Source organism: Apium graveolens, chromosome 4 (genome assembly GCF_009905375.1).
Source record: "Apium graveolens cultivar Ventura chromosome 4, ASM990537v1, whole genome shotgun sequence".
NCBI classification, from domain to species: domain Eukaryota; kingdom Viridiplantae; phylum Streptophyta; class Magnoliopsida; order Apiales; family Apiaceae; genus Apium; species Apium graveolens.
Window position 1 is genome coordinate 265,913,219 of NC_133650.1, and position 22,394 is coordinate 265,935,612.

The 22,394-nt window shown below is 33.9% G+C and overlaps 2 protein-coding genes across 3 annotated transcripts; one reads left to right on the top strand and one right to left on the bottom strand.

Annotated features, from left to right (window-relative positions):
* The first annotated feature begins 3,949 nt into the window (after positions 1 to 3,949).
* Positions 3,950 to 9,021, top strand: LOC141720933 (calcium-dependent protein kinase SK5-like). Its single transcript, XM_074523634.1, has 7 exons — positions 3,950 to 4,774; positions 6,489 to 6,632; positions 6,750 to 6,902; positions 7,006 to 7,121; positions 7,336 to 7,503; positions 7,607 to 7,831; positions 8,519 to 9,021. Exons 1-7 carry the CDS (start codon positions 4,204 to 4,206, stop codon positions 8,654 to 8,656), a joined length of 1,515 nt encoding a protein of 504 aa, XP_074379735.1. The 5' UTR covers positions 3,950 to 4,203; the 3' UTR covers positions 8,657 to 9,021.
* A 1,158-nt stretch (positions 9,022 to 10,179) lies between these two features.
* On the bottom strand, positions 10,180 to 14,232 carry LOC141720934 (uncharacterized). Of its 2 annotated transcripts, XR_012574608.1 has the most exons (5): positions 13,839 to 14,232; positions 13,575 to 13,724; positions 11,302 to 11,411; positions 11,108 to 11,216; positions 10,529 to 10,544 (listed from the first exon to the last, which is right to left on the bottom strand). XR_012574608.1 is itself a non-coding variant. In XM_074523635.1 (3 exons), the coding sequence occupies exons 1-3, from the start codon at positions 14,016 to 14,018 to the stop codon at positions 10,401 to 10,403; spliced, it is 474 nt and encodes a 157-aa protein (XP_074379736.1). In that variant the 5' UTR covers positions 14,019 to 14,178; the 3' UTR covers positions 10,180 to 10,400. The 2 variants fall into 2 exon arrangements, 1 of the variants encoding a protein (XP_074379736.1); XM_074523635.1 differs by lacking the exons at positions 11,108 to 11,216; positions 11,302 to 11,411 and having other exon boundaries at positions 10,180 to 10,544; positions 13,839 to 14,178.
* Positions 14,233 to 22,394: the final 8,162 nt, after the last annotated feature.

Consider the following 22,394-nt stretch of genomic DNA (forward strand, 5'->3'; position numbering starts at 1 on the left):
CATCTTCACTACATATAATATAAATAAATGAGCTCATAATTATTTAGAAGCCAAAATCAAACAATTTCTCCAACAATTCTCCTTAAACTCACTCTCTATCTATCTATCTTTTTACTCATTAAAGTCATTTATATTAACTAGACGGGTAATAAAAATATAATATAATAATAGTTGAGGAGGGGGTACTCCGAAAAGTGAGGAAACATTCGAAACTTCTAATGTTATAGAGGGGGACATGGAGCTTGTTGGAGAGAAATTTTATCTCCATTTTTTCAAAATTTGACTTAAGAGCCTATATAAGGATTGTGTTGGAATCGCTCTAAGCACATTATAATTGCACGATACATAAAGAACTCTAGAAAATGACCCGTGCCTCGCACGGGTTATTATGCTAGTTTAGATTATTATACAACTAATTCTTAGGGCTGTCAGTTTTACTTAGTCTTGTAATGATACATGCATATCTTGCGCAACATTCTCGTATAAATATGGTGATATATGTTAAAAATTTATTGATTGGGGTTTAGATTTAATAATTTTGTAATTGGGGGCATGTAGATGATGGTAGTAGTGGTATTGGTGGTGGCGATGACGTGGTTATAATCTAAGTATGGTGCATTGTAATTAGATTTGGTGATTTTTGTCATAATGTTGGTGATCGAAGTTGATGAATAGTGTTGGTGGCCAGATCTAGTGGGTAGATGTAGTGGCTGGTTTTGGTGATTTTTATTTTTCCTGTGCTGATTTTCTATTTACAGGTGGTTGGATGTGGTGATTTTTTGATTTTTCGATGATAATTTTTGATTTAGTGGTTGTGATTTTATATTTGACGGTGGTGATTTTCTGGTGGTGGCCGAAAATGGTGATTGTTGGTGGTGGTGGGTGGTAAGTAAAAAGAAGATAATGGAAGAGGTGGTGGTTGGAGATGATAATGGGATTTAAAATGGTCTAAATTAAAAATAAATTTAAATTTGTGTGATTCAGATTAGATCTCATATCTCACAAAAAAAGATTCTCACTAGAATAAAACCCTATATATATGAAGAGTCGGCGTACTCTAGTTGAATTCAAAATCATAGTTTAACCTTTTTCTTCAAAAAATACTGGAAATACTTATACTTAATTTGAATTCGAAATATGGCCCATTTTTTTAAAAAAAATATTCATCATGTGGCTATGTGAACCTATTTACTGGGTATGTTTAGTCCATTTAAATTAACAGTTCGATAGAGACATCTTACCAATGTGGCGGAAGCCTTTTAATGTCTTATATCAATAAAATATGTTTCATAAGATCAATTCAATAACTAATATGAATCATCTTACAATTATTAACTACACGTCGCCGCCATGAATACAACCTTATACTGATAATTTGGTACGAGATCACTGAAGTTGGATGAAGGCATTGTCGATTTCAAATACAACAAGTTTCAATTACCTTACACCCATAGATACCAGAACCACGGAAATTACAACTAGTCTCGACATATTTTTAACTCAAATATCACATATACCCAAAATATATATCATAACCAGAATTATCAAAGTCTGAAAAGAAAAACGGTAAACACTTTCATCACTCAACGGTTGAAACAATCATTGAGTATATTACTCTTTCGAGTGATATTATTCGTACACTTCAAATAAATTATGAAGGACTATACATATTATTTTTTAACAAACCCTGCGCAAACTGAAATTTAAAAAATATACATTGAGCATTGATGTATTTATTTTTATCTAACCGCAAGTGCACTGTGTCTATTGCTAGTACAAAGTGGCAAGTGCATGTCGTATCCACAAGGAGACTAAGTTTTAAGAATTCCAGTTTAACTGTTATGAATTATTTCCGAGAGTAAAATGTATATTGAAGGTTTTTAACTAACTACTAATGCAAATTAAATATATTTTTAAATCAATTAACCAAAGGTCTAGGGCGATGCAGGTTCACCATATTTACACCAAACTAATCATAAAAGTAAATCAATTTAGTGGGTCAAGTAATTAAAGTAAAAGTTAATCTTTCTGAAGCATTAACACTTTCAGAAATCCAGTGATGCTCCTGCTCTCACTTTCAATCTTATGTATGCCTCTAGTGAATAAAATCTCCCGATCTATTACCCTTATTGCATACAGATAATCTATGATTTTGGTCAGTAAACAGATTAAATATTAAAATATATCGATTAGAATTACTTTTTACCCATTAAACTATTAATCGAATTAAAGCATATTCATGGTGCAAACATGGCTTCCCTTTGCGCCATAGAATGTGACTACTCACTCATACTAGATTTAAAAGCAATAAAAACAATGATGAACGTCATGTAAAACAAACACTAATAAAACAAGAATAGATAGGAATACCTTAAACTTCAAATTAATGAAGAAATCAATATCCAAGCTAGAACAAAGTGATATGAAAGAGATGAAGAAAACCGAAAGCCCTAGCTCTGTAATAGTAGTACGCATGTATCTATGTTGTTAGCTAATAATAAAATCTGATATCTAGTCTAATAATAAAAGTATCTTATTATTTTAATCAAGTTACAAGTGAGAGTTCTTGATCGAGTAGGATTCTGTAATTAAAATTCGTAGTTGTCTGTTCTATGCAGTCTCTGGGTTGTTCCAGTTGAATTCTCTTTATTGGACCATCTCTGAATTAAAGATAATTCTGCGAGTTTCGCGTGGGCCGTAAGATCGTCAAAAACAGACTTTTTGAACTCAAAATATGGCCCAAACAATATTTGCAGTTCGTGTAGTCCAATATTACGAATTTTCTTCTATTTTCACTCCAAAATAGGACTTTTTACTTCAAATCCTTCCAAGTCTAGAATTTGCTTATAACTTACTATAAAACATCAAAACCTATTAATTAAATATTCAAATAAAATAGAATTAATATGAGAATAAAATCATATAATATATATATATATAAATATATTCTATCAAGCATTACGAAACATTGTTAAAGAATTGCCCATGTCTCGCACGGACTTTTATGCTAGTTATATATAATTTTAGACTAAATAAAAGTATTATCACAATTTACTTTTATGAATATACCGTGAACACAATTGCAAAAAGCCTAAATTTAAGCTAAACAGCGAGATCACATTCTAATAATTAAGTGTTAAAGCGGACGCTTAAAAAATTTAAAAGCGGACCGTTAATCAGATTATATATATATAATATAATATATTTTTTTAATAAAGAAATAACATTCATATGATATAATTTATAATAAACTAGTAAAATCTTTATTTACGAAATCATAATCAACTTAAAAAGTATAAATAATATGAGAAAAATGGGCATGAGGATGACCTCAGGTAACTACCCTGAGGTTATAAGGTGCATTTATATATTTTTAATAGCATTTTTGTAAATATCAATCTTTTATTCTGATTTTACATTTTTACCCTCGTGCATTTATAAGGGAAAATATTATAACCTCATGCTACTACCTGAGTTCATCCCCAGGTACATGATTCTCAAATAATATTTAAAAATATCAAATTACAACTATTTTAAAATAATATTTGTATTTTTTAATTATTTTTAATAATTTCCTCCCTAATTGGTCAAAGACCCGTTTAAGGGATGAAAATATATTAATTCACTTAAACTTGCTTAAAATATATTAAATATTTAAAAATTTAATTTAAAAATAATTCAAACATTTTATATCTCCATTTTCACTTTAGCAAGCCATAAAATATTGCGGCAGGTCGGTACAGTTGGCTGGGGATAAGTTTCCAGGTTGAAAATGTTTATTGTAGGACAACCAAGTGCATAGCCCGTGGCCACTGTACAAATTGCAAAGTATTGTCAAATAGTACAAGCTCGTGATTAATTAAACTAGTACTCCTGCAGTCTAGCAGACTACCAGTGGTATAAATTGGAAAAAGAGAAAGCTGTACAAATTATAAAAAGAAAATCCCGACATAAATTTGGTGTCCGTAACATTCTGAACTCTAGTTTAACATTGACAACCAATAAGGAATCTTAGAAAATCTAGGAACAAGAGATCTTGTCAAAACAACTGCTCAGTTAGTTCAACAAAATGATATTTTATCTCTTAAACCTCTTTTCTTGATTTTCTTGATTCCATCTTGCCCACTGTATTTTAACATTCAAAATCTTCACAGTATATCCATATATATACATTTCACCTGAGAGAGAGGGAGGGAGAGAGAGATGTCTTCATCAACTCCTAATCAAGCAGGAGAGGATACGAAGAATCCAACACCTGCAAAACCCAACTGGGTACTTCCTTACAAAACTCAAAATCTTCAAAAGCTATATACTATTGGCAAGAAATTAGGGCAAGGCCAATTTGGGACAACCCATCTTTGTACTGAGAAATCTACAGGTACCCTTTATGCTTGTAAGACTATTCCTAAGAAAAAACTCATTTGTAAAGAAGATTATGAGGATGTTTGGAGAGAGATTCAAATAATGCACCATTTATCTGAGCATCCAAACGTGGTCTTAATTAAAGAAACTTGTGAAGACTCTCTTTATGTTCACATTGTTATGGAGTTGTGTGCTGGTGGGGAGCTTTTTGATAGGATTGTAATGAAGGGTCAGTATAGTGAGAGAGAAGCTGCTAAGCTTTTGAAAACTATTGTTGGAGTTGTTGAAGCTTGTCATTCTTTGGGTGTTATGCACAGAGATTTGAAGCCTGAGAATTTCTTGTTTTTAAGTGAGGATGAGGATGCTGCACTTAAAGCTACTGATTTTGGCTTGTCTGTTTTCTACAAGCCAGGTTGGTATTATATTTATCTGTATATATATGTATTTGCAGTTTTTGCTTTCTCGGCATTGAATCTTGTGATTGGCGTTTTCTTGATTGTGGTCCTGATAGAAACTGTTTTTTGAATCAAAACTTTATTTTTCTGTTACCTGCAAACCCTGTAAACATTTGGAATTATTGAAATTGTTCCTGATTGATTGTGGTATCATTTTTGCATTGGTGTTTGTCAATTTTATCTTGTTTATGAGCTGCAGAATCTCAGCAACATTTTGAAACATTTTGTTTCTTGGGACAGATCTATCCTAACTTGGCTTTTCTTATTTCCATCATGTTCGCACTCTAGTATAGTTGTTGTGTAACTCGATTGAGTTTTGTTGAATTATTGTGGGTCCTCTCTTGTGATCATGCCCAACTTTCTATTGCTCTCGAAATAATATATTGGTGGTAGAGTGTCCGATGATTAAATTTTACATGTGCTTTTAGGGAGTAGTATATCAATGCACAGCAATCTGTCGTGAAATTAACTGATGTGTATAGCTCGAGAGAAACCTTGATATTTTTTAAATGAAGATTTTAATGTAAGCATTGAACTTGTATCAAAGTTTAGTTGTCCCCCATTATATTAAATCTTGCCTTCCTGAATCTTGCTATTCCTGATTCACTTTATTTTAGTTTTCAAGTTTTTCTTTGTTAGTTTTATCTTATTAACGAGCTGGATGATGCAAGCTATATATGCGTCATCATGGTTCTTGGATTGATGTATCCTACCCTGGCTTTTCTTTTCTTTATTTTTTCTTGAACTTGTAGTCAAGTGAGTGTTTTTAAACTTCAGTAAGATGTGTTGACTTTAATGTTATTGTTCTCTTTGTGATTTTTTCCTAACTTCCTATCGCATGTAAAGTAATACTTTATCTTGATCAACTAAGTCTTTTATAGATTAATTATTAAAAAAAATTAAGTCTTTTATACCAAGAATGTGCTTTTTGGAGGCTGATATAGTAAGGCATGGTCTTCCATTATCTTTACTGATGTTTATGGCCTGAGTGAATATTTGGATTTTGAAAATCTTGATATCAGTGTAAGGATTGATCTTTACTGTTTGTGAACACTTCAGATTGGATTCTTGTATTTGTCTTTTGGTTGGTCATATCAACTTAATGAACTCAATTCATCTCTTTATTTAATATTATGTTACTAATTTATTCACCAGATCTGAACTTAAATTGTTTAGTCGTTCTTATTATTTACTGAATTAGTTGTAGCATTTTCAAAATTTTCTGGTCTTCTGTTGCATGCATCCGATGTTTGAATTTTCAGTTTTTTCTTATTTTCTGTTGTTTGCATCTGGTATCTGTCACAGACTCACACAGTCATAGGTTTCTGCTCGTTCTAAATTACAATGGTTGCCCACTAGTGTTAGATAATTAACACTTGTAAGATCTTTTCATTAGAGGTCCAACTATATTGATCATCTTAATCAGAGAATTTAAAGTGCATTTTTGATTATTGAAATTAATATGAATTTTAAAAGGCAATATGGAAGGCTTCTATGACTTGTGCTGGGATTCTCCTCATTTACTTTTTAATTTAAATTAAATTGTGGTCATGTGGAAGTTATCTATATGAACTGCTAGTATCAGATTGCAGTCATAAGCAATACAATCTACTCATGGGCTCCATAAATTGTTGGCTAATCATTTTTTTTTCTCATCCCCTTTTAACCTAGGCGAAACATTCTGTGATGTGGTTGGCAGTCCTTACTATGTAGCCCCGGAAGTTCTACAAAAGCATTATGGACCAGAATCAGATGTATGGAGCGCAGGAGTTATATTGTACATCTTACTGAGTGGAGTCCCCCCTTTTTGGGCAGGTAACTCTTATTCGCCGGTCTAACTGTTGAGGATAGTGGTAAAAGATAAGTTATAAATAATCTTAATGTCATTATTTACTTTAAAGTTCACACTAACTTACTGTACTTCCTCTTTAGAAACTGAGATGGGAATCTTCAGACAAATATTACAAGCAAAATTGGATTTTGAATCTGAACCGTGGCCTAGCATTTCTGATAGTGCAAAGGATTTGATACGTAAAATGCTTGATAGAAATCCAAAGAAGAGGCTAAGTGCACACGAAGTTTTATGTAAGTCTTTTTTCTTGCCAATAACTAGATAATCTAATTTTAAATATCTATAAGTTGATGGGGTGGATTTTGTTTTCTTGTCCTCCCTTTCCCCTTTTGACAGGTCACCCTTGGATTGTTGATGATAGGATTGCCCCAGATAAGCCGCTTGATTCAGCAGTGCTTTCACGCTTGAAGCAGTTCTCTGCGATGAACAAGCTTAAAAAGATGGCTTTGCGAGTAAGATAATATTGTATTAACTTCTCATCCAAGCTTAAGAATATTCTCTACCCTTATGTTTCACTACATGCTTAATACTTGCAGATGGCACTTATGTATCTCCTTTATCTAGATTGGCCTTGAGACAATTGTAAAATTTAGTTTGTCCTATCATAGCTGTGCTAGCAGAAAAAATCTATAGTGATGGTAGCGGTTAAACGTTGATCATATGTAGGTCATTGCTGAGAAGCTCTCAGAAGAAGAAATTGGTGGTCTGAAGGAATTGTTTAAGATGATAGACACTGACAACAGTGGAACTATCACTTTCGATGAACTGAAAGAAGGCTTAAGAAGAGTTGGTTCTGAACTCATGGAGTCTGAAATCAAAGATCTCATGGATGCAGTAAGATAAATTATTTGATGCTTAACTTGACGCTATTTACTATCAAACTTTCTATGTGGAAACTTGATATATAATTTGCTAATTAACTGGTCAACTTTTGCAGGCGGATATTGACAACAGTGGTACAATAGACTATGGTGAATTTATTGCTGCTACAGTGCACCTTAATAAGTTGGAGAGAGAGGAAAATTTAGTGTCAGCATTCTCATTTTTCGACAAAGATGGCAGTGGTTACATAACCATAGATGAGCTTCAACAAGCCTGCCAAGACTTTGGTTTAGGTGAAGCTCACCTTGATGAGATGATTAAAGAAATCGACCAAGATGACGTAAGTTTACTTGTGGTGAATTGTGTGCTTGCTACATATGTAAGTGTGTGGTTTGGAATGATAAGGTTTACTACGTATGTAATGTGTGAAAGTGTTTGTTAAAGTACCTAGGCAAGTACAGGGCAACCACACATAGACTCTGGCTAATTAATTATAATCATTAGTATTTTAGATGAATTAAGAATAAAAATAGGTAAGTTGATTAAATAAAACTTAGGACATCTAGATCAGAACAGGTTACCAAATTGATAATTACAACATTTATGGAATTAACAGCAGCCCTTATAACAAGTAGAGGTAATATACGTATGCACTTCTGGCTAAGTTTACAAGATGTAAAAAATAAATCTGTATAATTCAAGATTTTACAGTCATTTGGCTTTAAACTTTCTTCTCTCTTTTATTGTTGAGTTTCCCACTAGCTTTGGCAGTCGTAATATACCAATATTAAATCTGAGAACAATATCAAAACATCATATTGCTGCGAGCATACTCCTGTACTGCCTTTCCTGACAACTCACATGCTACTGACAGTAACTAAAAAACCAAATGTAATTTTTGTTTTATCGTTGTCCTTGTTTTATAGTTGTCTTGATGGTTTGTGTTGTGCATATCCAAGTAAATATATTTATGTAGTAGCATAGCAAGAAATGAACCTTTTTGCTGATTTGAGGTTTTTCGTTGCAGGATGGTCAGATAGATTATGGGGAATTTGCTGCAATGATGAGAAAAGGGAATGGAGGAATCGGTAGGAGAACTATGAGGGGCAATTTTAACTTGGGTGAAGCACTAGGAGTAACAGCACCGAGTGACAAGTGTGATTAACAATCTCATTGTCATGGACTCTGGTCCGTTCTCCTAATCTCTGGACAATGCAAACTTTCTTAAGCTACATGCATTATGACTGCATGATATTAATAAGATTAGTAATTGATTTGGTAGTACTAACTGTCATACCTTATCTCAGTGACATGTAAAACAATACACATAGGGCAACACCGAATGATTTTTATTTTGTTTTTCTTCATTTTCTGGGGTTGTTCTGATAGTTGTGTTGGAAGTTTGACTGGAATTAGTAGGGATGGCAACAGGTTGGTACGCCTATATCCAAGTTTTCATGTCCTACGTAATACTTTGATGGGATTTAATTATTTTATGTACTTCTTGAGTGGAAAAGGGAAACTTTTTGATACTGTTAAGTAGGTCAAGATGCTTTTGGTTACAAATATGGTCTGCATATAAAGTCTTTGGCATATAGTTTTTCAGAATGGCTGTATTGTGGCAGACCCATCACAGGCTTAGTTGATTTTATTTTTGATACTTGTACTCTTTATTCTTGCAGTGAAGTCATATTATAAGTGTGGGAAAAGAAAGAAAATGAACTGATTTTGCTGTTCTTCCACTAAAATTCAGCTTATGCATATTGCGTTGGACCTGTTATCACAATTTTAAAAATGTTTTACATACTAGATATCTCGATTCAAACTTTACCCGTAGCTGGTACCCCGAGGGAGTTTAAGTTAGAGGAGGGCTGTTACAGAGGTAATGCACATATGTACCAATATAACTACGCACTGGGCGAGTGGTTTTGCTGATTCACATATAAACCATTATGCAATGGATGAGGAGCAGAACAGCGTGTAATATGCATATATGAATAACTGGGGGTGTACAGTGCACAACATCCACATCTGCATAATCGTCATCTGATATTTCTTCCATAAGTTACACCAAGGTGAAAAGGGCTCTTTTCTCCAATGTGCTGAAAACACACACATTCTCCTGTTGAAATTTTTGTTCACAATTACAGTAATTTGCGGTATTATTTACAACTTGGAACACACTTGGAAAATCTAAACATTTATTGCACTTCTGTCCTTTCTAAGCCACCCAACCCGTTTCTTAGATTTTGTAGCAAAAATGGTCTCAAATTAAGCATATTGTTTCTAAAATTTCAGATTTTTTCAAGGCAAGTCTTTATTTACGACATTTTTTATTCTTTCCTTTCTTGCAACACCACCTCTAGTAGAAGACTAGCAAGCAAGCTATCAACGACAAAAGGAATTCATATCACCAAAAGTTGGTGCCTAAAAAATCAGTGGTGAAAAGCATATGCATTACTAATAAGTACCAAGTAGTAACTTCATTTTTAATCCAGAAGGGAACCAACACACGATCTGTAATAGTAAAAAGTATCCAAACATTTTCATCCAAACCAGTAAATCACTTTCTCAGAAAAATTTCAAAACTTATTCACCTAACAATACCATTACATAATTGCAATACAAATGGTTCAGGATTAATTAATTTGCCCCAATCACAAATTTAGTAACTGCATGCACAATGCATATAGAATTACACTTATAAATTATAATACATTAACATTGTGCATTCATGTAAAACAACTAAATTCAAATGAAATATGTGAAGTTAAAGTTTATTATGCTCCCACAGCAGAAGGCAAGGGAGTACGTATTAAGGTATATCTGGTACTAATTGTTCATGTTTAGTAAACAACAATGTTTGATAATAGTACAGCCTATCTAGATGCGGCAATGGTGCTCAATGCTCACAATTTACTGGAGACAGCAAGGTACTTTGTATGACGCCCATGAGCAACTACTTTTCCTGTCTTTTTCTTCCTCAGTTCAACAGTGACAACAGCAATGACCTTGCCCACACGTAATACCTTGGATTCTATCTCGATTTCCTCCTGAGTAAACATAAAATTTTTGTTATGATTAAATTTGCAGAATGAAAGTTAAATTTAAACGCACAAACATTTGCTTTTAGCTGCCTCGACAGAGAAAGTATGGGGAAGTAATCAAGTGAAAATTCACTTGCGTGAAAAGAGGGAGACTGACTGACAATAAATGACATGTTCATGCAAAGAAACACAAAATGAATATCTTTAACACTAGTTTAGCTTTATATAAAATAAGCATATAAAGAAAAACTAGTATGAGAAAGTAAAAGGAGCAAAAACAAATCCAAAAGATCTTTCCAAAGTTAAGATACAAAATCAAAACACCTTAACAACTAAAGAAACGTCCTAAGTCTTGAAACAAGCACTTATATGTCCGCACGACTGAAATGTATCGGTGAACTACATAAGCAGAAGAAGCTATGACCAATCTGAAGTGAAGTAGCATGATTTACATCTCAACAAACGCTGTACTCAATGTTTTCAAATGACAATTTTATTGACCTATCTTACTACACGTGAATAGGAATGGAGCATAATCTTAAAATTTGAATTTGGAAGTGGGTTCTTACTTCAAACATAGGACCATGGTCAGCTGGCTAGCACGTGTCTTGTAATTTCGTTTTCATAAACATCACGTCAGTCTTTTGATTCAGTTTCTTCGTTAGGCAACAAGTGCATCTGGGCAGGTACGTAAAAAATATAAAAAATTCACAGTTCCCAGAATCTTAACATCAGTATATTAAGGCTTAATTATAACTTAAACCTTGGAAGTATGATTCCGTGTACACATAAACCCTAGAAGAAAAACGGCATACACATCAACCCCTTGTGTACCAAATGTGTATATCCTGACCCTTGCTCCAACAAACACTCCTGAATCGTTAAATGTTAGTATTCAGGTGAGGGTAATCTCGGGAAATATATTAGACTGACAACTATTATATAATATATTAGGGGGTTAATGTGTTTGGCGGGAAATGGACTTACTACGTTGGAGGGAAAAAACAATTTTTTGCCCACAATACCCTGCCTGAAAATGTGATATTTCATAATTCAAAACTTTTGGTGGGAGATGTATACATTTGGTACATTGGGGTTGATGTGTATGACCTTAAGGGTTTATTTGTAAATAGTATCATACTTCAAGGTTTAAGTTATCATTAAGCCGTATATTAAATTACCCGGCCATTATATTAAGGTACTCATATAAGGGAGTTAAGTCTTTATACGCCTATTCTCAGGGAATTCAATAGAAAACACAAACTAGCAAAGAAACCTGATATTACTTTGTCTGGATGCAATTTGTTGATTACTCACTATTCTGATTACAATTACATGAATGCATTAGTGCTTACCCTTTTTTCGATGTGTAATGTATACTTTTGTATGTTCTATTATTGTACATTGATTTTTTGACCCTTATATGAGAAGTCGGATTACTTTTGCATGCTGAATAATCTACAAAATCGTGGTCATTGAAAATAAGAATTCCAACGAAGATAACACATTAAAGAGATTCCAACTTTTGACGGCATAAAAAGAAGATAAAAAACATATTCGATACACACTCCTAAAACAAATATGATCACAAATTACAAAACTTTTATTTTTCCTTATCCTGGACATATATTCATGTGTCATTCCTTTTTCATCTTAAAAAGGTCTCCACAAGGTTTAGGATGAGGGTCTCATAATTATATTCATGTGAAGAAAGTCTAGAAGATAGTAACCTACTAACCTTGTAAGACAAAAAATTCACCTTTATCACCTGGTCTCGTGATTTAGAAAGAAAAGAAAAAGAGAGGGTGTATGAGAGAAAACGACAATCACACACTTCATAAACATAATATTCAAACAAAAATAAAACAATAAGGGCCTGCATCGCTTGAAAGCTTTTCTAAAAGTGATATTTGTACCCTCTCTCTTTTTTGGTTGAATATCGATCAATGGAATCTATTAGTTCTTGTGATTACTCTGACTCTTATGTTTGGCCGACGTACCCTTGTCATATACCCAGACACTATACTTATTTAATATGAGATCTTTTGACTTTAATATGTGCACTTTGACCAACTGAAAGAGCACATACCGGATGAACTTTGGATGCAAAAAGAAAAAATTGAGAAAAAAGATAGAAAGCAAAATGAAGGAAAAGGAGAGAAGAAACCTAATTCATGAAGTTTTTTAGAGAATCATGTTTAATTGAGTTCCTCTGTTGATCATTGTTAACTTTCGCAATGAAGTTTTACCTAATATACTTGTTTAAAAAGCTATGTTGTGTGCCCGTGTCCGTCCAAAAACAGGACAGTCCCCGTGTGCCCAATTTTCAGATATTTTGAGGCTGACGCTCATATATGGGTGATTTCCCACACTTCGTACCCAATCTAGCAGTTAGTCATCTGAGAATAACATTTCTGTTTAATGCATTTCTGTATATGTTTATTTTTTCCCCTTGATGAAGGCAACACACTGAGGTTAGGTGTCATTTTTCTGACAATTGATCACTAAGTAGCTTAGCCTATGTTGGTTCTTAACAAAGTCCTTGCTTCACAGCTTTATTTCACAAGCGGTTAGGATCTTCATGTTCCCACGTTAGGGGTATTGAGATTAACTGGAATATTTTAAGAAGTTCTCTTTTATTCATATAAAGGGTAGTTCCCTCATTTGCACTTGAGTAGGTATTAAGATTTTCTTGTATATTTTGGAATGATACTTCGTTTCATTAATTTTGGTAAAGCTTCCAAGCGAGGCACAATCCTTAATTTTACACTTAGTTTTTTTTCCTAGGCGCTCAACTTGTGACTTGTATAACTATGATGACTGAGATTAAGACGCATAGGCCTTGGTGCGAAAAAGTCCACAAATATAAAACAGTCCCAAGCTAAAGTACGAAATCCTACGGATGTTTGTCTATTACAAATTTCTACCAAAGAACAAAAAACAGGGCAGCACACACATTCTTTACTTCAAAAAGATGCAAAATTTAGCAAATGCACAAGAAATCAAAAGAGAAATATAATAGATAGAAAAACATACACCAGCATAAGCAGCATCAACATAAGACACACTAATCTCGACCGAAGCACCAACACGACGAGCAGCAACTGAATCTGTATATATGGCAGCTGAGCCAAAGATATCCACTATAGCAACAGTGGCCCCACCATGTAATGCATTAGCTGTATTCTTTCCATTTTCAAGAACATCAAGAACTCGATTATCAGTTATGTTCTAACTATACTTACACAAACATGTAACTATATAAAAACAACAATAAAAAGAGGTTGCTGAGTAACAGACCAGTAAACGAGGAGGGACAATCATGGAGCAGATGATCCGACCCGGTTCAACAAGATCAACTTTGATGCCTTGAACAACAAAAGGTTCATAAAATTTCAAAGGCATGGAATCAACAATTGACCCATTTGTAGAATTGCTCTCTTGTTGTAACTGCTTCTTCACTTCATCAAAATTCATCATGTTTTAGTTTAATCTGATGACGAGTTTATCATCCAGTGGATGAAATGAAACCCACGTTGTTTAGAGATAAGGGCCAAAACAGCACAAAAAAAATATAAGCCATGGTATCAAAAATAGCACAGCACAGACCCGTAAATAAAATTAACAGTGTACGGAACGGCGGAACCCGCAGGTAACTTGTGACTTCATTCTTCAGATGTTACAACCGACAAGTATATCCAAATACTTTTCGCTCCAAATCCGTCGGTTCCCCGATTGTATGTGATATTTCTGGGCTATATTACCACGTAGTCAAAATTTAATATTATTTTTAGACTAGGGACCAAAATATTATTTTGATGTATAAAATGTTTCAAAATATCACTTTGGGAAAAAATGACCCAAAATGTCATTTTAAAATATTATATCGTGTAGTCTTTGGAAAACAACCTAAAACACTATACGATGTAACGTTTTGTTTTAAAAAAATTAATTATTTTTAAAGGTAAAAACATTACTTTATAAGACGTATTGTTGCTTTTGTACCAAAACGCTATTTTATCTAACATTTTGCGCATATAAAAAAAACTAAAGTGCCAAAACGCTACACGAAGTACTGTTTTGGATCTTTTGCATAAACGTTACATGATATATCGTTTTGAAATGACATTTAGGGTCATTATTTTCAGAAGTGATATTTTGGACCATTTTTAACCCCAAAATGACATTTAGAACCACCACCCCAAAAAAAATAGTGTTTGTCATTACACAACACCAAAATACACGAACTCGAACTCGAACACGAAAGTACACGACTGAGATTTAGTGTCGGTTTTTTATTTTTTCTTCGAGTACACGACACAACACGAAGTATACGACATAAATATATATTAAATTAAATATTAATATTTATAATGAATATAAGTATATTTATAATAGATGTATGCATATTTAATTTTAAAATAGTTACTTAATTTTATGATATTTATATAAATGTGATTTATAATATATATTGCGTGAGCCCGTAGGGTTTACCCAGTGCGCACCCGAAGGGTAGCGGCTGCGGGTTACCTACGATAAAATATATATATATATATATATATTTAAAATATTTCATAAAAAATTTACCTAAAAATCTTATGTTTTTATTTATTTATTTATTGTAACTAATACTAATATTCAATTTTATACGAAAATACGACACGAAACGAATGTACACGAACCCTAAATATGTTGGTTTGTGTTTAACCTTCAAGTATACGAAACATGAAAATACACAACACGAACGAATTTCCAGGTCTAATTATTATTACATTAAACATCATTAATTAATTTTATACTGTAATTAAAATTCAAATAAATAAATTATTTCTTAGCAAAAAAAATAATTAGTGAAACACATTATATTGCACGAGTTAACATGATGTGTAAAATATAAAATATGATAATGATAATCTAATTGTTAATATCTCATTATGAATGATTTTTTAATATAAAAGGTAACTAAACCCAACAAAATCAAATATATTTGGTATATCCCGCTTTTGCAGGGTCTGAGAAGGGTAAAATGTAGACAGTCTTCCCCCTCATTCATAAGAATGAAGAAGTTGTTTTCTGAAAGACCCCGGCTTGTGTGTGTATGTGCACAATATATAAAAAGTGTAAAAAAATAACTGAAAAATAAAATTTGATGACATAATTTAAAAAAATTAGGTTGAGACAAACTCGAGTCAATGACATTATTCATATAGAACTTAAGTAATTCAAATATTTGGACATACATAACTATCATGGGAAAAAGATACTGCTTTGAAGATTAAAAAATAAACTAGCATAATAACCCGTGCGACGCACGGGTCATTTTCTAGAGTTTTTTTATGCATTATGCAATTATAATGTTCTTAGAGTAACTCCAACACTATATTATATAGGCTCTTAAGTCAAATTTTGAAAAAATAGAGATAAAATTTCTCTCCAACAAGCTTTCTGTCCCCCTCTATAACATTAGGAGTTTCGAATGTTTCCTCACTTTTAGGAGTGAATACCCCCTCAACTATTATTATATTATACTTTTCTTACCCGTTTATTTAACATAAATGACTTTAATGAGTAAAAAGACAGGGAGAGAGGAGAATTATTGGAGAAATTGTTTGATTTTGACTTCTAAATAATTAGGAACTCATTTATTTATATTAAAGTATTTATTTCAAATGGGTTGTTATACAATAATGTGAAATTTACATCATTGTTAATATTCAAGTTGATTTTAATGAAAAATATTAGTTTTTGAAATTTAATGTATGTATGGGAAAATGTTAGCATTTTATTAACACTATTGTTAACAAAGTAAGATCAAGTAATATGTATGTGTGTGTTAGCATGTAAATTATTGTATGTTACATTTCTTAGTAAATTATGATGGTTTCAATTATTTATATGCTAAATATCTGATTTATGTACATGTATAATCATTTTTAACATCTAGTGAGACAATTAATTAGTTAAATAACATGTATTTATAATTATTCAAAAATAAAAATTATGTAATAAATAAATTGCTATAATTTATATATGGTATTCACATTATCACTGACAAACAGTCCATATATATTTTTTACGCAACCGAGTATCAATCATGGTTGTAAAATAAAAATAAATTATATATTTTAAGACTTATTATTGATATTCATGATTTTTTTCCATAATTCGAAGGAAAACTTGTAATTATAATCGTTATTTAAACCGTTTTTAAATTTTTTTTATTATAACTCTAATATTTCTTCATATAATAATTTGATAACATTGTATACTATTCCCCTAAAATTAAATATTTTTTAATTCGATAAAGTTTTATAAATATCAGTTGAACGGGTTAATTACTTCAAATTATTGAACAATATATATTTTTTCCTTAAATAATATAAAATGCATTGAATCAAATGCTACACTATAGTATAGATATAAATTTTATTTGAATAATTCAAAATATTAAAATAATTCAAAATATTTGTATAATATTATCTTGATCAATGAATATTGCTTATGTAAAAGAAATCTTTTTAAAATGCTAGTTTTTTTTAAATTGGAAAATGAAAAATAAATCGATTTAATATATCATCATAGTTTTAACAAATCTCGTGAGATCTAATATCAAATTTCGAATACTCTTAAAATCGGGACAAATCCCAAAAATTATAATGTGTTACCGGTGAAGTTATTAATTTTAATATAAATAATCAATTGACTTGATCATATAAAGACCTCAAACACATTAATTTATATTACATAAAATATTTAAAAAATTACATTATTGGTAAGATATTCTCGCCGAGCTTGTAATTTAAATTTACTAAACGATGATTTTTTCGGCTGAGTCATGTAGTCAAGTTTTGAGTATTTTTTGAACAATGAGCCAAGTTCTAAAATGCATTGACTCGTTATAATTTGAACTTATCTAAATATTTAATATCAATATAGATTATTTTATATATAAGCGATTCTATTTTCAATATTTTTTAAAAATTATATATGTACATTTTAATTACTTTTTATAATAAAAAATATGTTAAAAAATATATGAGATATATTTTCAAACTAAAAAATGATTAATAAATAAGATAATAATCCATTTATGTACTATGCCTAACTTTATATCGGAAATTCAATTCTTTAAAAATTAACTTTACAAATATTTAAGTAACTATCATTTTTTTTGCCGAGTTAATATCTTTAAAATTAAATAAAATATTCATTTAGCACACTTACATATTATGTGTATAATAAAAAATACATGTGACAATATGATTTAGTTGTATGATGTCGTATAGGTGAATGAAATATCTGGAGTTTTATTTTCACAAACCACATCTTTTATATAAATACTAAAAACAAGGTAGTTTAATCTTATTAATATTATCACTTTTTTTTTGCTAAATTATATTATCACCTTGGCCTATTATATATTTGTTGGGCCCCATAATAGGGAAAGAAGTAAAGATATTAGATAGGACTAGAAGATAAGAGTTTCTAGATAAAAAGCCCAATAAGGGCCCATTTGTAAGGAAAAAGGCCCAATTAGGGACCCCTTATAAATAGAGCATATTTGCCCTACTTTTAAAGGGTTGGAAAATAATATCAATAAAGAGTATTGTTCCTCATTTAAATATGATTCAATATTAGGATCATCATTTGGCGCTAGAAGGAGCTCTGAAATTTGATACTCCAACATGATAATTGAGGAAGAAGATCCAGAAAAATGCAGAAACACGGCAGAAATTCAAACTGTCCAAAAAGAAGAGCAAATAAATCCAGCAGAAAAAGAAAAGGAACCATCGATCCTCAGGTCAAGAAGGCTGTTTCCGGTGGAGGATAATCCCCCACCTGAAGGTTCTCAGATGCAGAAACCAACTGTTAAGCGTAAAAGGAGGATCATTAAAGACACTCGTTCCCCCATCTTAACAGAAAAAGGAAAGCAAGTACTCTCCGGTGATGCTAGGTTGCATTTGCAGAAATTGAGACAAAAAAAACTTTTACGGGAGCAGGAAATAGAGGGCATGGAAGGTTCAGATGAAGAGCTTAAGTTGTTAGAAGCTGAAACTAAAAGACTAGAAGCAAAGTTAGAGAAAATAAAAGAAATCCATCGTTTACAACAGGAGTTGAAGTAGGCATCAATTAAAGAAGGGGGTGATGAAGATATGGGATATGTAGAGCTGTCAAAGGACGATGAAGATTACTACTATGATGAGGAGGAAGTATCCACATAATCTATATATTCCAGGCCTCGACGCCCAAAGACAGTTTCCTCAGGCGGTACTCCACAAGGGTCGATGTCGACCGACTCGATATCACAAGAGGAGTTCCTTAAGATGCAGGAAGATATGACTCAACTTCATGACTTAGTAAAAACGCAATCGAGATTTAAAGCCCCCGTGGAAAGCCCCTTGTCCTGAAGCATCGAAAAAGCTAAGATAGACAAGACTTTAAAACCCCGGCGCTCGACCAATTTGATGGATCAACAGACCCATCAGGCTTTCTCAATACTTTCGACGGTGGAATGGTATGTTACGGACACTCAGAAATCGCCCGTTGCCAATTCTTCTCCACATGTCTTCGAGGAACAGCCTTACGTTGGTATAACAATCTCCCATCTAGGTCAATCGACTCCTAGACTACATTAAAAACAAAATTTCAGAAGAGGTTTTCAAGCAACTACAAAGGGGGAAAGATCACAGCATCTTTGATTACGATGCGTCAAAGACCTAGCGAATCATTGAGAAGCTATTTAGGACGCTTTCGTCAAGCTATATCTGAAATAACAGACCTGGAGGAACCTTTGGCAGTAAATTACTTAGCAGCAGGCATCGATGGAAGCAGACATGGTATTTTGCTAGAAGAACTCATAGAGAAACATCCTCAACATCTCCACGCAGCTTTCCAGATTGTCGAGCATAGGATGACGCTCCAAGAAGTGGTGGGAAGCATAAGATCTCCTCGACGCTCTAGCTACAAGTACGACAGAACAAGAACTCATAGCCCTCAGACTCCGAGGTCTCGAAGACATGACTCCAAATCTCCTCGACGTTCATCGCCGAGGAGGGATACTGGAAAAGAGAAATATCAAAGCCCGAGGGATCGAGAATACCCGCGACAGCCCGTATCAGATAGAAGATGGCAATCCCGTGACAAAAAAGACAAAGAGTTCACTAAGCTTACAGTCGACAAAGCAACAATTCTGGTAATTCTAAAAACAGAACCTGACTTTCGACTCCCGAGGCCGATGAAGCCGGGTCGTCCTCCAAGTTCTCAGTATTGTGACTACCACGAAGATACGGGACACACCACTGAAAAATGTTATCAGTTAAGCAATCTCATCGAGTCCAAAATCAGAAGAGGCCATTTCGTCCATTATATCGAAGGACAGGGCCAAAATCAGCAAAGATAAGATGACAGAGTAGTCGATGTGATCTTCGGTGGTTACGCCGCCGGAGGTATGTCAAATAATTCTCGAAAGACCTACGCCCGAGAAGTATGTAGTGTCAACCCTTAATATCCCAAGAGATGTAAGCCATCTCCATCTCTTGTCATATATTTCTCAGATGAAGATTATTCTCCAAATATCATAAGAGGACATCAAGATGCGCTGGTTATTACAACAAAAATTGGCACCAATACAGTAAAAAAAATCCTTGTAGATAATGGCAGTTCAGTCGACATTCTTTATCATCACGCCTTGGCGCGAATGGATACAGGGGAACGGAAATTAGAAAATACCCATTCGCCTCTCTATGGCTTCACGGGTAATGAGGTAAAGGTTGTTGGAACAATTGATCTCCCGGTTCTTTTCGGCACAATGCCTTGTCAAGTATGGAAGATAGTTAAATTTGATGTAATCAGTGCAAACTCGAGTCACAATGTCATCTTAGGTCGAACGACCATTTCAGCACTGGAAGCCATCACGTCGATACCCCATTTGAAGATGAAATTCCCAACTGAGTTTGGGGTAGGGGAGATGTGCGGTGACCAAGCGGTCTCGAGATAATGCTACTTTACCACCGTGGTACCCAAAAAGCAAGATTGTGATTCTCAAACGGTCAACGAGGTTGTCCAGATGAACCCTGATAACATCATCGATATCCCGAGGGAGCCCTCATTTTCCCCCGTCGGTGAGACTGTCGAGGTACCGATAGTGGAAGGTTCGCCATATAAAACAGTAAAGGTGGGAAAAGATCTAGACTTCGAGACAAAAGATGAATTAACAAGGTTGCTTCAGGAATTTGCAGATATTTTTGCATGGTCACCTTCTGACATGCCGGGAATTCCCGTCGATGTAGCGAGGCATTCTCTGTATGTCGATCGCCTGAAAAACCCAGTTAAATAAAAGAGGCGCACGTTCTCAGAAGAAAAATGACAAGCCATAGAGGAGGAGCTCGATCGACTCTTACTTGCCCATTTCATCGAGCCGGTAAAATTCCCGACATGGATTGCCAATGTCGTCCTTGTAAAAAAAAGTAATGGGAAATGGCGAATGTGTGTTGATTGTTCAGACCTCAACAGAGCATGTCCGAAGGATTATTACCCTCTGCCAAATATAGATCAACTTATCGACGCTACAGCGGGTCATGAATTGTTATCTTTCATGGACGCGTTCTCAGGGTATAATCAAATCATGATGGATGATCAAGACTGGGAGCAAACGACGTTTATCACACATCGCGGGGTCTTTGCATTCCGGAACATGCCTTTCAGTTTAATCAATGCTGGTGCAACATTTCAGCGTATGATGGATGAAATATTCAAGAAGCAATTGGGACGGAACCTCGAGGTGTATGTTGATGATATGATAACCAAATCAAGATCCTCAAATAATCATTGCAGCGACCTTCGAGAGACTTTTGAAAATGTCAGGCGCAATAACATGAGGTTGAACCCGTTAAAGTGCTCTTTTGGCTTAACATCTGGGAAATTCTTAGGATTTCTTGTTTCCCAACGAGGAATTGAAGCTGACCCCTCACAGATAAAAGCCATATCTGAAATGAAAGACCCGTCGACCATCAAAGAGGTTCAGCGTCTTACTGGTTACATAGCGGCCCTTCGACGCTTTATACCACAAGCCTCCAAAAAAATGTAGGCCCTTTTTCAAGGTCATCAAAGAGGCATCAAGGAACAAAAAGTTGATATGGGACGATCAGTGTAAATAAAGCTTTGAAGCTATAAAAACATTTTTGACAAGCCCTCCAGTTTTAACAAGAGCACTGCCTCGTGAGACTTTGAAAGTATACATCTCGGCCTCAGATGGGTCAGTAGCCTCAGTGTTGGTCAATGACGTCGACGGGCGAGAAGCCCCAGTTTACTACGTCAGTCACACACTGAAAGACGCCGAAACTCGCTACCCACATGTGGAAAAGCTAGTCTATGATCTCGTGGTAGCAAGCAGAAAGCTCCGTCATTATTTTCAAGGCCGTCTTATAAATGTCATGACTGACCAGCCCCTGAAGCGTATCTTGCACAAGCCCGACATGACAGGGCGTCTCGCCGCCTGGACGGTCGAGCTTAGCCAATTCCACATCGAGTATCTACCACAGAATACAATAAAGTCTCAAGTCTTATCAGACTTTGTTGTAGAATACAAATTTGACAGTCCTGTACTCGGAGAAACATTATTTCCACAAAAGGCCCGGGTTCTTTACATCGACGGATCATCAACATCATCGTCAGGGGGTGCAGGGGTCATTTTAATCAGTTCAGAGGGATTCAAAATACAACAGGCCTTAAAATTCTCATTTCCAGTAACAAACAATGTGGCTGAGTATGAGGCTTTGTTAGCAGGTTTTCGCCTGGCAATTGAGCTAGAAGTAAAGGTTTTAGAAATATTTGGGGATTCACAGCTTGTAGCAAAGC